General features: G+C 39.5%; 1 protein-coding gene across 2 annotated transcripts in view; it reads right to left on the bottom strand.

Moving 5' to 3' along the window:
- LOC105675335 (protein prickle) overlaps nt 1-15,550 on the bottom strand; it is a 110,037-nt gene extending 94,487 nt beyond the window's left edge. Inside the window, exons 1-4 of one of the 2 annotated variants that reach the window (XM_012372373.2) lie at nt 15,250-15,550; nt 14,466-14,636; nt 12,313-13,734; nt 5,032-5,160 (exon numbers count right to left, since the gene is read on the bottom strand). In XM_012372373.2, the coding sequence (XP_012227796.1) occupies nt 5,032-5,159 (128 nt within the window). In that variant the 5' untranslated portion in view covers nt 5,160; nt 12,313-13,734; nt 14,466-14,636; nt 15,250-15,550. Of the gene's footprint in view, nt 1-5,031; nt 5,161-12,312; nt 13,929-14,465; nt 14,637-15,249 lie in introns of those variants that run through there. The other variant, XM_012372375.2, reaches the window with a different exon arrangement.
- Between the last annotated feature and the right edge of the window lie 99 nt (nt 15,551-15,649).

Here is a 15,649-nt window from a genome sequence, read left to right as displayed (position 1 = left end):
CTCCGCTGCAACACATCGTGCCGGTAATTCGTTAAATACTTGTTTACCAAAAGTCAAAGCTTCATTTAAATCAGGAGATCAATTAGCGACCTATCAGAAAAGATAAAACAAAGTTTCGCTACCACGACGGGATACTTAATATGTATGTGCAGTATTTTATTGCTTTAACAACTTTTTTTATCTCTCACAAATATATCATGTTATTTTCGAATTTGTGTAAAAAACGACTGTATAAAGTTTAATATTGATAAAATACACTCGACATTATGAAAAAAAGTGTCATTTCTGTCACAAATTTTAAAGTCAATCATTTCCTAACGTAAATGTTAAAACATTTTTAATTTAGCAAATTGTAGGAAATTGATTTGCAACTAAGTTACAAAGCTATTTGATGTTGGAGATAAAACAATTGTAAAGAAAAAAAATTTATCGTAAACAGTAATTGATTATGAGTTAACGTAACGCTGTACTATTCGCGTTACTATAATCGAAGAAAAAAATTCATAATTAGACTTGCTGTGACGTAAACGGATTGAACTCGCAGTCCATCATCGCACTCGCGCGAGCGAAGTTTCTCGCTTTAAAAGTTCGTTATCCCGTGAACATGTATAAATAGCTCTCTCGCGCTAAGTCGAATATCTCTTTTCGTTAATGAGCGTCCAGAGTTCATTTGTGTAGCCGGTAAAGTGATTTAAAAGATCTCGATGATAAATGTCTCGTGTTCATGGAGAGGGGGGGGGGGGCGACAGCTGCGCGATCGCCCACATGGAAAAAAGAAAAGAGTGTACGTGAACTTTTCCGGTAAATCCGAAGGGCCATTTAGCCTAAGTAAGCATCCACGTAAATTACTAAGTCGGTCGAATGCGGCTCTCCTGTTAATTAAAGATGAAAGAGTATGCATAAGCAAAATATTAGCGAGAGTTAGGTAACGATAGAGAAAGAGAATATCTCTCCCCAGCTCGGAAACACTCTTATCCCCCCCAATGATTTTTATAGCAATGAGTCCGACTGCCTTTTCTCCGTTCGCTGCGGTTCGCGTCTCTCGCCGCGCCGCGCACGTTCCTTCTGCCTGCTTGGCCCTCGTGCGGGCTCCGCACATCGAGTCCTGCCTTTTACGGTGCACCGCGACCGCTTTGGAAGCCGCTAATTAGGTCTACTCGCGTTCATCCGGAGGACGTTTAACCGTGGCAGTGATTCGACCGTATTCAAAGGTGAAACCGGACCCGACATGGTCCCCTCAAAATTGCTCTTAACGGAATAGCTTCACCCGCGATATTTACACGGCACGCCTCAACAACGTTTATGCATGACTCCCATTTTGCGCGAATCGCCGACATCGGCACGACAGGTGTGCTCCATGTAAGCGCACCTGGAGTCTTAATCTATCCTAATTTAGTATTATATTTCTGGTGAAAGATATAAACTTTACAATAAAATTCTATACTCAACAAAAAAATAAAAAAATGAAAAATGTTATACGGAAAAAAGTTAAAAATTCCTGTTTTTATATTTTACTTTAGTCTATATTTAAAATGAGTAATAGCGGTATATAAAGCTCATTAGATATATTTCATAGTGATTTTTCTGTTGTTCTTGTTTTTTTATTATTAGTTGGTCAGCATACGGGACGAATTTATAAAATACATGTAATCACGTAAATGTGCAGTTAACACACAAGCCAGTCAAATGATTCTCCGAACTTCCGCGCAATGCAACTTTTTACTTTCCCGCGTTTACCGAGAGAAGATGTCGATGATGATGAGAGACCGCGACATCAACCGTGAAGAAGCAGAGAGGAAGTTTCAAACGTCGATGCTAGTCGCATAACCATTGAGAGCGTCAAAGAAGGAAATCACGAATCTCCGCCGCGGTGAGACGAGATCCCGACATTTTAGCGGCTATTTCCTTGTGACGAGTCAAATCCGAAATAACGGGTGTTCATTATGCGCCACTTTCCCCGTCAAGTTCGTCGAGCCGTCACGACTTCTCGCAGCCGTGCTCGGTGGATTGCAAAGACGCTCTTTTCGCGCGGTGCTTAGACGTCATATAGTAAACACGGAACGCGACGATCGAAGGAAAGCCATCGTATGGCCGATGATTACCGGATCCGTCGAACGATCGTTCTCAGGGCTATAGAAGGCTCTAATGACATTAACGAGCCGCGAGAGCCGAAGCAGAACTACGATCATTGCGCGCGCAAAGACGAAATTGTGTATCGGCAAAAGATAAAATCGTCGTTGACGTCTCACACCGATTATTTGTAACGCTTCGTTAGCGCTAAGTACGTCGAATGAGACAGACCGCGTGATTATCTCTGCGTACTTACGTTGCGATCTTCGTAATTGATAAAGATCTACGTCGAAGAACGTATAATAATGTTTCCGACTATACAATCCAAATACGGTTAAGTCCAATTTTCGCTTGGAGAATATTCAATTAGAATTCCGCACCCGGATTTGTATTTAATCTCAAAGAAAAATCTAAAAATTATACAAAACAGACTCAAGTCCTTGACAGTCGTAAAAAATAATAAAAATTAATTTTTTTAATTCTCGAAATAAGCATTCGGAAAGAGTTTAATTACGGAGTTTGTATCAGGTTGTAAATCTTACTTTGGCAAATTAATAATCCTCTGTTATAATTAGTCAAGCATTTTACTTGAACAAAATTTCAGTTTGATATTGCTTAACTAATGATCAATTTAATGCTTAAAACAGAAAAACAGTTGCGATGGTGTATAAATATAAAGATGCGCGTGACTCTTGATCGTTTAGTGATTACGACAAGTCTTCTACAGTTGATGCGACGTCAATAAATAAATGTATAATGTCAAATGCGTAATGCGCACATTACAGACCTGCTTCTTTATTGTATTTCCGTTAATTTCATTATCGATGAAAGTAAAATGCTGATCATTAGAATATTCTCGCGATTCACGTCAGTTTCGATTGAACGCCCACAATTTCTCTTTCTCTCTCTCGGACAGGCGGAAAGATGTACCTCAACCAACACGTACGCACTCTCGTCTTTACTTAGCGAAAGGATGAACTCCCTCGGCTGCGCATTAAAAGCTACGAATATAAAATCTGTCGATGCTGCTACAAGGTGATAATGGTGCGTGGTATTGTACTACTACGCGGAGATGCGTTCCGCCAGCCACGAAACGAACGATCCTGTGAAACGAATGAGCGAACGAGCGAACGAGCGAGCGAACGACCGGCCGGGCCAGCGCGCTGGTTCAAGGGAGGTTCGGTATGTTAATTACAGACCAACATACGTATCCCTCTCCCGCTCCACCACCGCGTCCTCTCATCCCCCATCCCGTCGGCCGTGGGTTACCTCGGTTGCCAGCCGATTCGTCTTGGAACGGCCCCCATTGCCGGTCTCGTTGCACGCAGGGCTCGCGTGAGACCGACGAGTCGACCCTACGACCCGAACGCGCCGAGAAAACGCTCGTTTTGCCCTCTTTCGATCTCTTTGCTGCAAAAGCAGCGCGCGCGCGGAGAAGAAAACCCCTCACCCCGCTCTCACGCGCCCCTATATACGCGGCTGGTCTTCTCCTAACCACCGCCGCCTGCTTTGCGCCTCCTCCTCTCGTCCGATTTCTTGCGTCGAAGGTTAACTTGATCGAGCGATCGACGGAGCGATCTGCGGCGTCAGCCGCAGTGTGTACGCGTCAGAAACAAACGACGAGAATGGAGAACCGAGCGCGTCGCAAGAATCGTTTGCAAATTTGGAACTAAAGGTTTCACGCATCCTTATCGATATGCTGAACCTTTATTATTCATTTAGGCTTTCATTTCATTTATACTTCTAATTAGAAATTTTAAGCTTAATTGCACATTATATTGTCTTGATGTGATTGTTGGTTAAAAAATGCAGAGAAATATTCCAGTAGTTTATTGGCTTTTTAAAAAGCTGATTGATAAATTCGAAGGAACATCCAAAGCAAAAATTCTAAGTCGGAAATGCAAAGTGCTAATAATGTTCATGTCTCGTACACGATCGCGACAATCGCGATAATGCAGCAATCAAAATAATTTTTATTAATTAGGCGAGCTTAATGAATCGCAACTTAACGCGTGGAAATCTTAATTTTCGAATTCGTGGATAAACCAAAATGCAGGACCGAATGTTCCGTGAATCTTTGAGAGATAATGCGGGCAGTGACAGTAACGATCTGATATAACCTAATCACACGCTCCCATCGAGTCTACGCGAATCCAATGAATGGAATCGCCATCAGTACTGCGAGGCTGTGTTGATGTGGAAACCTCTCTTCGCTCGGTTTCACTCGAGATCGTAGAAGAAGATAGCCGCTGCACTAATCTATCTCTCACGCAAGGTGGAATAATAACTATCTGTGATAACGACCGCCAAGTCGGCGATCCTTGATCGCACGAGAGTAAACCGAGCTAATCATGTGTATCACGAAATAAGTGCATACGTAATAGAAAAATGTTTTCAACTTTCTGACCTCAATTATACCGAAGCGAAGCGATTGCCTCGGCTTGTTCCAAATTATTAATGCAAAAAAAATCGCAAAATAATCCATTTGCGTGATTTAATTCTCTTTCAAGGAAAATAATTTCAAAGTACGCGATAGTATGGTCGTCTATCTGTCAATCTACGTTTCAAGATTCCTATTTCCGATACTCTCTTTTAAAACAATACGTGTTACTTTAATCGGCTTTCCGAGACGAAGGAGCACGCTGGACTGTTTCCTTGCGTGCATGCAAAATGAGACGGGTGCCCACTCATCGCAATTATTTTTCCGGTTTTGTGAGTAGGAATGTTACTTCAACGTCTTATCGATATGCCCATCGCGCGTAGTGCTGACCTCAAGATCTTACCCGGGTCAGTCGGCAAGGGTCAAGATCTTTTTGCAATGTGACCTCGACCGTCTGCCCCTTCTAGACGCTGTATTCGCAGAGCGGCAAAATCGGCAATTTGCACCTGCGCTCGACGTTTGCGAGCAGCGAGAGCACGAAGGCGTTACGTAAAATAAGCAGTATATGCGTGAACACTCACCGCCAAAAGTGCGGCACGTATCCGGTGGGGCACAAGTCTCGGCACTGGCCGCACGGTGCTCCTTGGAGAACGACATTGCCGTTGGACGAGTAATTATTGGGCGGCGCATCTTGTCCCGGGGACAGCATTCTGAAACGAACGCAAATTTACGGTGAGTGTGTCATTTTGACACGGTTCTTCTTCATGCTTAATCATTTCGCTACGCTGAAAGTGTTTCTCAACCTGTTTTGATTCCGCAACATAAATCAATTGTTATTTTAAACAAAAAAGTAATTTTCGCAGCAAATTTGATTGCATAATTTTGATAGAAAAATTTTAATTAAAAAAATATGTAATTTAACTTTTTGTTCTTATTCCAAGATACTTAAAAAATCGTCCCGTAATGTTGCAAAATATTGAATGAAAAAAATACATTTAACACAATGATATTATCTAGAGCAAATAAATTATATTATTTAGACTCATATAATTTTCAGAGAATAATCACAAAAACTATATTATCCCAAGCCCCAAGTGATTTACCATGAAAATATTGAATCGCAATAAGCGTGATTTTATTATCTCGTTCAATTATTATTACATCAAAAATTATTATCATCAGCAAAATTAACGCAAAATACATAAAGTGCGTTTTGTCATGCTTAAATGAATGGTAAAATTTGTTCTCTCGCCGATCGAAGAGATTTTACGAATTCAGGACGGAGAAATTGAACGATCTTCGTGAACACGAACAGTTGAACACGCTGTACCTCCAAAGGAGCGGAAACTCACATCCGATACAGTATTACAGTATTACCGCGTACTCGCGTGATTATCATTATTTGTTGACGAACGAGGTTTCCATGGTCTCAATTAGGGCCGTTTACATCTGTAACGGGATATTACACGCTGTTAAAGTAGCATTTCTTTCCCTTAATTCGATCCTTCTCACTTATTATATACGTTTTCCTTTGCCCTCCGCAATCGTGTACTTTTACGTTATATATGGATAATATAGATGCTAAATAACAATAAATATGTGAAATTAGCATCCCGACATAAAAATTTCGTAATTCTGATTAGGATTCCAGTTTCTTTTTGAAGAGCTTTAAAAGTTCTCTGATATTAAAAAAAGGAATTCCAACGATTAACACTCGCTGTGAAATTGTTTCGTACAGAACTCTAAAGCTTCAAAGAAAAGGTAAAACTCTAATTAGAACATTTTTATGTCGAGATGCTAACTTTACACGTCCATTAATGAACCATTTCTCAAGCACTAGATCCTACCACTAAAAACATGTTCAGTATTTTAATAATTTAACAACCTTACAATCACTACTATATATTATATGTAGTTTATATAGCAGCGTCTCACATAAATGTATATTCCTGAACAATTTATTACTCCATGTACTTATGCTTTTTCACAGATGCGAGATCCGCCCGTGCGTCGTAAACTCCCCCAACATATTGAAACTGAAAGTTAGCCTACAATCATCGCCTATATACATATTTTTCAAACGTGACTGCTTCGTCGTTTATTAACCTTTTTAGCAAAGCACAAAAACCTATCACAAAACATTAAGAGCTCGAAACGGGTTTGTGAGTGAAGTAGGTGGGCAGGTATGTTAGATAAATATCAAAGCCGCATCCCGCGTACTGTAATAAAGATTTCTCGTTTTCGCTAATATAGCCGAGTCGCAAAAATCCTTAGGCTCTCCGGCACCGAGACGAACTTACGATCGTAACCACACCCTTTGATACACGCTTGATATTCCACCAGCAAGTTTGCAGATACATAAATCGCGACTAGCCCAGCGAGCGCATTATGCGACAGATCTGTCTGCGAAAATAATTAATTAATGGCGCTATCTAATACGGGAAAACAGGGGCGGTCACGCCTCCAGCGCGTTTGAATTAATAATCGGAACCCGTAATTAGCGGGTAAGTGACGGCATTCCCGCTGCCACTGCCGCCGCCGCCGCGGTCTTCGATCGTCGGCAATTAACTGACATTGGTGTAATTACATTCTACCGGAAGATTTTATTGCGACGAAAATCGTCGTCGCAATCTCGGGGCGTCTGCTCACTATAACCGCTTATTCGTCCTTTATCGCAAAATACTATTAATATTAACATTCGGATCACATAATTTTAATCGAGTTCGTGATCAAATCAATAAAAAGAAATATAACACGAGGACGGGTTTAATTAGATAGCTGAATAGTAGAATTCATACATTCGCGCTGGATATAAAAATAACTTTTAGTTAGGCGCATTCTCGCGTTTGCTTCTTCCAAAAAAAAAAAAAAAAAAAAAAAAAACTATCAACAATGAATGCTGTTTCATATATAAATATCAAATACTCCTGTAATCTACTTCTGTAATTCAAGTTTCTACATAAAATAAATAATTACTTTTTATCATTAAAAAAATTGCAGAATCACTGATTTGATATGCAAATACACACGCGATCGTCATAAAACGAGTTGATAGTTAGCAGATGTACTAAATTATTTCAGAAGAAGAGACACAATTACCGTTTCATATTACATGATGTTCTTCATAAAAAATATTTTCGTGTACTTTGTATGTATGTATATTAGAATTATTAAACTACTAGATCGTATGTGAATTAGCCATTATTACTGACGTTTATGCAATTGTAACGATAAGTAACGATTATTGCAACCGGATATGTGTGGCATAAAATTAAAATAGCTTGTTACGGTTTAAATTATGATTACTCATATGTACGTACAGATAAGCGTATCATATGTGTTTGTAGTAAATTTTTTCCAGGTCTGTAAAACTGGCATTTCAAGATACAAATTAATTGTCCAAAATTTAACTTATAATGTTTGTTATAAAATCCTCGCATCTCGTGTAAGTAATTGTATTAAAAAAAAAACACGCGAATAATGGCAATTTAATTTTTAGTTAATAACATTGACGAACCCCATACGAGTATATTATATTGATATATTAGTAACGGATTAAGTTTGCAGCGCAAACGACATTGGTCTATGAATCTGTACGAGATCGCAACAGGTAATACAAGGTTGAGCGTGGTGAATGTCGCGCCAAGATTCGCAAATCTCAAAGGACATCGAAAGAAAAAAAAATGAGTAGCACAATCATACCGGATTATGGCATGTTCGCTGAACCTGTGCCTTCGTATATACACACATACATTTCTGCAGCTAGCATCCAAGAGTACGAAGTCAATTCTTTATTCGCATATGCAAACATAAGAGGCTTATATCTGACATAATTGACGCAGAGACATACGATGCGCGTTCTGTAAAAATTGCCTGCTTCTGTGATGACAGAGTGGAATCATGAATTATGAGCGGTTTCTCGAGACGATCAATGGAACTTTTTCGTCTTCACGCCGCGACTCGATTGCAACAATTAATAAGAAAGCTACACCTGCAGTATTAAGCTGCTAAACAAGTTCTAATCTTGAAAGAATTTGGCATAAACTAATGCATACTTTATTTTTCAATATTAGTAGTTCGATGTCAATGCAAATAGATATATAATTTCTATGAAAAATTTTTAAAAGACTGTATACCTATTTTGTAAGTCTGTTAAATTGTCTGGTTAGTTTGAAAGTCTGCGTATAAAAATTCTGTTGAATTAAATTCAATTTGATTTCCATTGAAGAATATCACATCTATCTTCATCTGTAACTACGTATCTTCGTATTATGGCAATTTTAATAAAGAAAAAGAATCAATACAAAGTGCTGTAAGAATATCGCTGGGCAGTACGAGAAAAATTCTCTATCTCTGTATATTCTGTATGCCCCTAATGCCTCGTATACCGCCCACAAAAAGCCGGATACAATTGCAATTTGAACTCGATTCAAATAACCGGGGAATCTCCGGCGGCGATAAGAGATGCCAGGTTCTCTGTGCGTAGGTAGACCTACCTCCGCCTGTGAACTACTATATAAGCCATTGAAATTTAATAGCATCACCGGAATTGAACGATAGACGTTCCGCGCAGCGCTACAGCTGACGCGCGGAACGCGCTTCTCCCCGTCGCTACAAATTACACTCGGTAATTCAGTTCCTTGACCGCAAAGTCCAACAAGAAGTTAAGTCTATCCCGTGGTAAGTGAACGACCGCAGCTTCCCGTGTTCATAAGTCACTGCCGGGCCGTTAGATCCAGCGCGAAAAGAAGAGGTTTCGAAAATATCGACCGCGCGAAATATCTCAGTGGGACGACTCGCAACCTCACCAATTCACGGCGGAATTTATTAGCTGGTATTCGCGCGCATCTGCATTCGCCGACTCGGCACCGGCTGTTGCGCAAACTTTATTCACTGTGGTTTTACGCGCTCCGTTATGATCTCTTTTGTATCAGAATTCTCGCACGTAGTGGTGACATAAATTACAATAAGTGTGTGAATGCAATACAAATAATATCACGTTTTCCATGTACAAAATAAATGTAGTTATATTTTCATAAAAACTAAAACTATTTCTCATTAAAGATTAATTATATTTTTATCATAAAATATTAATATTTAAAAATTTTAATCGTCAAGTAATAATTTCTAAAGATAAAACATTTCAGTTGGAACATTTTATTTTTATAGATTGCAATAATATTGAATAATGAAAAGGGGAGGATATAGTTAAGAATCATTACTTTGTGTAGAAGTTAATGGCCGCGAATAACAGGGAGATCACCGTATTATAACCAATCACCAGGAAGCCCGGCCTCCCGTATTCGCCTCGAGCTTTGTCTTAACGATGTAAAGTTACCGCCGATCGTCGACTCATGCTTACGTTCTTTGCATGCGCGCGTACGTCATAATGCGAATCATTGCCACCGTACACGCACGGATCCGGACGAGCGTTCAAACGCGGTCGAACGACAGTTTCATCTCAAGTAGGCAAACATGAAAAAAATCTAAGACAAGCTAGTAAATGTCGAATGTAATTTCAGCTGTATGCATACGAGATGAATGTAATACGAGCTGTATAAATACACTTGCATTCAAATACATAATTAAGCAATCTTCTGTTTTTGAAAAAGAATATTTACATACAATTATTTATATTTAAATTTGAATAAATTATACTTAAATAAAAAATGTTACTACGTATTATTAATGTTAATTGTTACATATTAATTTTTAATAAAAAATTTGATGATTTTTTTAGATAAAAACATGCCGCAATTAAAATGCAATTAGCGTATATACATCGTTCAAAGATCTAATTAAATATCTACATAGAAAAGTCACGAAAGTCATCTCCTTTTCTAAACACTCTTTTGTTGCAAGTGACTGGAACGTGCGACCGCACGCAAAGGCGATTACTAAATGCTCGTTGAAAATTTACAACATTGTTTGCCTTCATACATAGAGAGTTCATCCCATGAGCTAGGACGCAATTAAACGCACGGATAATTTATGCACTCGGTTTCTCGATGTCTCCTGCAGCTCTGCAGGCATTATGCGCTAAGGACTAGGATGAGGACTGGTTTTCTCGAGTAAACAACGAGTACAGCGCGTACTCATACGCCAGCTGTAATTTTCCGCATCAACGAATTCCGGCCAGCTTTGATGGCACGGCGTCGCCGTCATTTTAGAAGTTTACGCGAGTAGATTTATACCGATAATCATAATTTTCACCTTTCGAGTGCCATAAAGTGTGTTTTAATTGCGGTGTTCTTTATCCAAAAAATAATCAAACTTTGTATAAGAAATTAATTTATGTAATAATCAACACCCAACAATATGTCATAACATATATTTCAAATTGAAATATAAGTATTAAAAATAATTTTATTTTTTAAAACAAAGTTTCATGTATAATTACCGTTTAATAATATACCGTTTTAATCCATTTCTCAGCTTTCACTCCTCCTCAACAAAATACGGATACGGGAAATAAGGAAAGCGGGCTACGTGGACGCGCGCGAAGAAACCGCGGTTCTCGCAGAGTAATTAGGATCTTTTTGTGTCGTTAACATTTAAACGGGAGAACGACGTCGACGATAGTGCGAACGCAGGTATGTTAATGGACGTGAGATAACACGCCTACGAGTGTTCTGCCCCTTGTGCTTTATAATTCGTGAAACGACCAATTAACGTTCTCTTTCTAGAAGAAGAGTAGGTGGTCTCTTTCTTCTTTGGTCGTCTCTTGAATGTGCGTTTCGAGGCTGCTGCGCAGGTGGCACGCTTATTGTCTACGCAGGATATCGTCCAACGCTCGTTTTCACATAAAAGCTTTTTAAGAAAATTAACCCTTTACGATTATGTATTCGTATACGTACAAGTAAAGACAATAAATATTGATTTATAAATAACGCTGAATATTGACGTCCAAATGATTTCGATAAAAAAGAAATTGCATGATAGATGAGCGATATTATTTTTTTAAAGAAATGTTATAAAAAAATGTTTCTTTTCCAATATAATAATAAAAGCTTTATAAATTTACTAAGTCTAATAGAGAATCATGTTGTGCAAATAAAAGTACGTCTTGTATTTTTATCAACCTAAATTAAAAGAGAAAAAGAACGTATATGAATTTGACAAAGTTAAAGAAGCAAACTTGACATGATATCATGTTGAAAAAATAAAGAAAATATGTCAGAACTCAAATATGACAAAAATCTGAAAGTTTTATGTTTTTATAATTTGTCTAAAATATGTAGAAAAAACAAAATTAAAATAAAATACGTAAGTTTAAGAATTTCAAGATACGATGTAGTTGCAAATAAGAGAGTACAAGTCCAAACAGCTAACAATAGAGATATATGTTGTAGGATACACTGTCAAGTTTAAGGTTAAAGACCCCTGACAGCGGTCCATTAAAATCCTCGCAGTGTACGCGCGGGGATCAGCCTCGCATGACTCGGCGCGGTATCGCCGTCGTCCAGGAGTCGGCAAACTATGACTAGCAGCTTTCTCAGCACAAAGACTCATCCGCTCGCTCGCTCGCGAAAGAGAATCCCACCCCATTTCATCCTATCCCCGTCTACTACAAAACGCGGCTCGCCGATCGCGACGCGAGATGCTCTTATCTGCATCGTATACTCAGGCTCCTCCGCTTCTCTCTTTCGCGACGAAAGAGGCGAGCACACGCGTTCCACAGCCGCCGCCGAGTCAAGTCGAGCCCGAGTCGTGCGCGATATCTTCGATCGAGAGCATGCGCGCGTGAGCGAATGCCGCACAGCTTCGAAGAACATCATGCAGTACATACACACAATACACAAATATACATATACAAATGCATCATATGACATACATACAAACATATGTACATATATACTCACGTGTGTCCGTATCTGTTGCTTTCCTTGTGTACCGCAATGCCGATGGTTCGCGGTCTGCGCGTCCAACGAGATCACCGGCGAACGATGCGGGTCTTCGCTGCGATGTAAACACACTCCCGCAATGTACACGACGATAATCCCGCGCTGACACTGCACGCTTCATACGATGCGAGTGATGGTGTGCGCGAGCGAGCGGCTTACACTCGTGCTGTCTAAAATTTCGAAGAAGCGCCTCCGAAGAGCTCTCGATTCAAAGAAACTCACGAGCAAGCTCGCGTGCGGCGTTCCGCATCGTTGAAAATCGCACGAGTCAGCTAAACGACAAATTGCCGTTGTCGTCGTCGGCAGCGCACCTGCCCTCGCTGCACTTGTCGCTTCACCGTCGCGCCGCGAGTTTAACACAGGCCACCGCCGTGCCCGGGCTAACACCGTGCGATACCGAAGGATAACGACCGCAATGAACGACGACGACGACGATAACGCGGGCATCCTCGCGGCATCACTGTAACTTATGAATAACTTTACCGCGGACGACCATTGTATCAAGTCGCAGTCAAACGGAATGTTCAAAATTGCAACTCTCTACACACACACACGTCACTAACTGGTCGATTCACGCGATTGGAAGCATTGCGGCGAGACTGTTGCAGCAAGCCGCTGACAACTTCACACCGCGAACACAGGCGCCCGGCAATGGAGTCGCTTTCGATGAAACACCGAAATTGTTCGCAGTGGCACACGAGAGCCCCCGCCGAATTACACTATGCATACTGTCATGCCGGTACTAAAAGAAACCGATCAGAGACAACTGTATCGGTCGCAATTTGAGGAAACGGGAAACAGAGAATACCACGGGCCGCGCGGCTTACCAGAGTGACGAAAGAAAGGCAACTTTACATCGATCGGTCGATCGATCGCACTACATATTCACCATGCACACGGAGTTCGTCACTATGATCACTCACCGATATACGTACCGAGGTACCGAGGATGCCTCTCTTGTTCGAGACCGGCACGCCAACACACAGAATCAAGAGTCGAACTGGCCGCCGAGATGAGGCCCAACTGCCCCCCTCCATTCTTCGGTGCGCACCGCGACTGGTCGTCACTTCTCTCCTCACGTCGAAACCCCCTCTCCCGCCATAGATGCCACTGAACGTTCTCCTTCCTTCCCTTCTCCTGTCCTTTTGCCGATCGCGTCTCACAATCAGTGCTCTCGCATCATTGTGTATCCTTGTTTTCTTCGTCGTCCTCGCGCGCGTATACCAGGCTTTCTTCGTCACGAGCCTTCTTCCTTCCTTCGTTTCTCCACCGCTCTGCACGCGCGCGCGCAAATTTTCACTTGCGATCATAATGAACGTGTGCGATCTCAACTGTTGCCAATAGTTTGCGTGTCGATCCTGCGCGCAGTTAACTGCTTACCTTCATGCGCGTTTCGTGGAAAGTTATCGGAAATTGTCAGATGAAGAGAGAGAGAGAGAGAGAGAAAAGACTGATTATGCGACGGTATTAAAGTCTGACAATATTAAACAATACAGCTGTTACAATTAACTTAAATTGCTCCAATAAACTCTCATTTATCTATAAAACTCTTTTTCTTCGATCACATTTTTTTTACTTTTCAGACTTATAATACAAATATAAGTGATACAGAGTGTATAGTTTTTTGCAAATTATCGTTCAAAAATATAAATAATGCTATGTTTTTTTAATTAATTCCCAAGTTAATTTTAATTTCTAGCGTTAACTAATTTTAATTTCTACGTTAATTTTACTCAAATTAACTTTTAAATTTGAAGTTCAGTTAAAAAAATATAAGTTAAAGAAGTGCGATAAATAATAACTATTCTTGATATTTTTGCTGATTATGAGAAAAAGTCGACTTTAAATTGCCTACTCTGGCAGTAAAAAGATATCCACAAACTTTGAGAAATTATACAATTATATCTTTCTTAAGATTATAACTTTTTCATATAAGAAAGAAGAAAAAAATAATTAGAATGTTTATAAGAATGAGATAAACTACATATTTTTTTCTTTGAACGGATAAAATTCTTAAATGACTGTATTTTATACCTGAATCGCGCTTTTCTTTTGTCTTTGCTCTCCCTTTAACAACATATTTCTCGTTTATTCGTAGTTCTAATATTCACCTCTCGCTTCTTTCTTCCTGCCTCTGTTCTCTTTAAACATCTCTTTTCCCACGCTTAATATTCCGCATTCACTTTGCCCCTCATTGTATCGCTATGTTTTCCACCTTCTGTTTGTTTCATTTTTATCCACATATGTCCATCTTTCGTTTGATTTGTTTTCATCTTTTGCATCTGTAATGAAATTAAATCATGAAAAATGATACGCCAAGTAAAATTAAAATATTTAATCATTAACATGGTATTAATTAAAGCATTTATGAGATATTGTATAGTTTGTAAACGTATAGTTGTTATCGTATAGTTTATTAAATAGGCTGATTCACATAAAAACATGCTTCTATTCATCATTAACGTTAATTGCAGTAAGGAATAAAAACAAGCTATTAGTTAGCCATCGAGGTTAGAAATCTTTTAAAAGCTCTGTTCTCCCTTCCTCTTATTCTACATTTTTATTTATAAACTAAGATAATAATCTTAAATTAAATTAAATTTAGTTTATAAAAATAGACAGCTTTTGTATTTCTTCAAGGTCATTTTTTTTTTCATCCAATGTGTAAATAATTAAAAAATTAAGATCAAGCAGTATATTATCTATTATACCTATTTCCGAATCAATCTGAAGTGCACCTTTTAAAATCTCGGCAAAGAAATACATTTCTCTTTTGAATAATCAGCGGAATTTGGTGCAATTGAAGAGTTACAAAGCACGAGTAATTGCTTTCAAAAGCAGACTTGAAAAACGCAGACATACATGTGCAGCAATAAAGCATAAATTGAACATTACCTTAATCGTTTGACAAAAGTGTGTATAAAGTGCGTAATTGCTACCTGACATTGCCAAGATAACAAAACGGGCAGTGTGAATAGGAAAGCCCTAAATTCTAAATTTAAAACGGCGCTACGCAAAATTACTTTTATATAGATAGCAACGAGCAGGAGCGAACCTAATTCTAATTTTGCCGATCAGGTGTAAAAGTATATCCCGCAAACTTTCGTCGACGTATGAGCTTCCGAGCACGTCGAGCAAGCGCGCTGTGCCGCGTCATAAGGGTATATTCAGGCAAACTTGCACAGCGCATAAGCATATGCATGAGGAATTGGATTGGTCTATTTCCTTACGCATATGCTTACGCGTCTATGCAAGTTTGTGTGGATGTACCCTTACGACGTTGCACAGACGTTGC

The sequence above is a fragment of the Linepithema humile genome, chromosome 5 (assembly GCF_040581485.1).
Source record: "Linepithema humile isolate Giens D197 chromosome 5, Lhum_UNIL_v1.0, whole genome shotgun sequence".
Classification (NCBI taxonomy): Eukaryota; Metazoa; Arthropoda; class Insecta; order Hymenoptera; family Formicidae; genus Linepithema; species Linepithema humile.
This window is presented reverse-complemented; position numbering and strand designations above follow the sequence as displayed.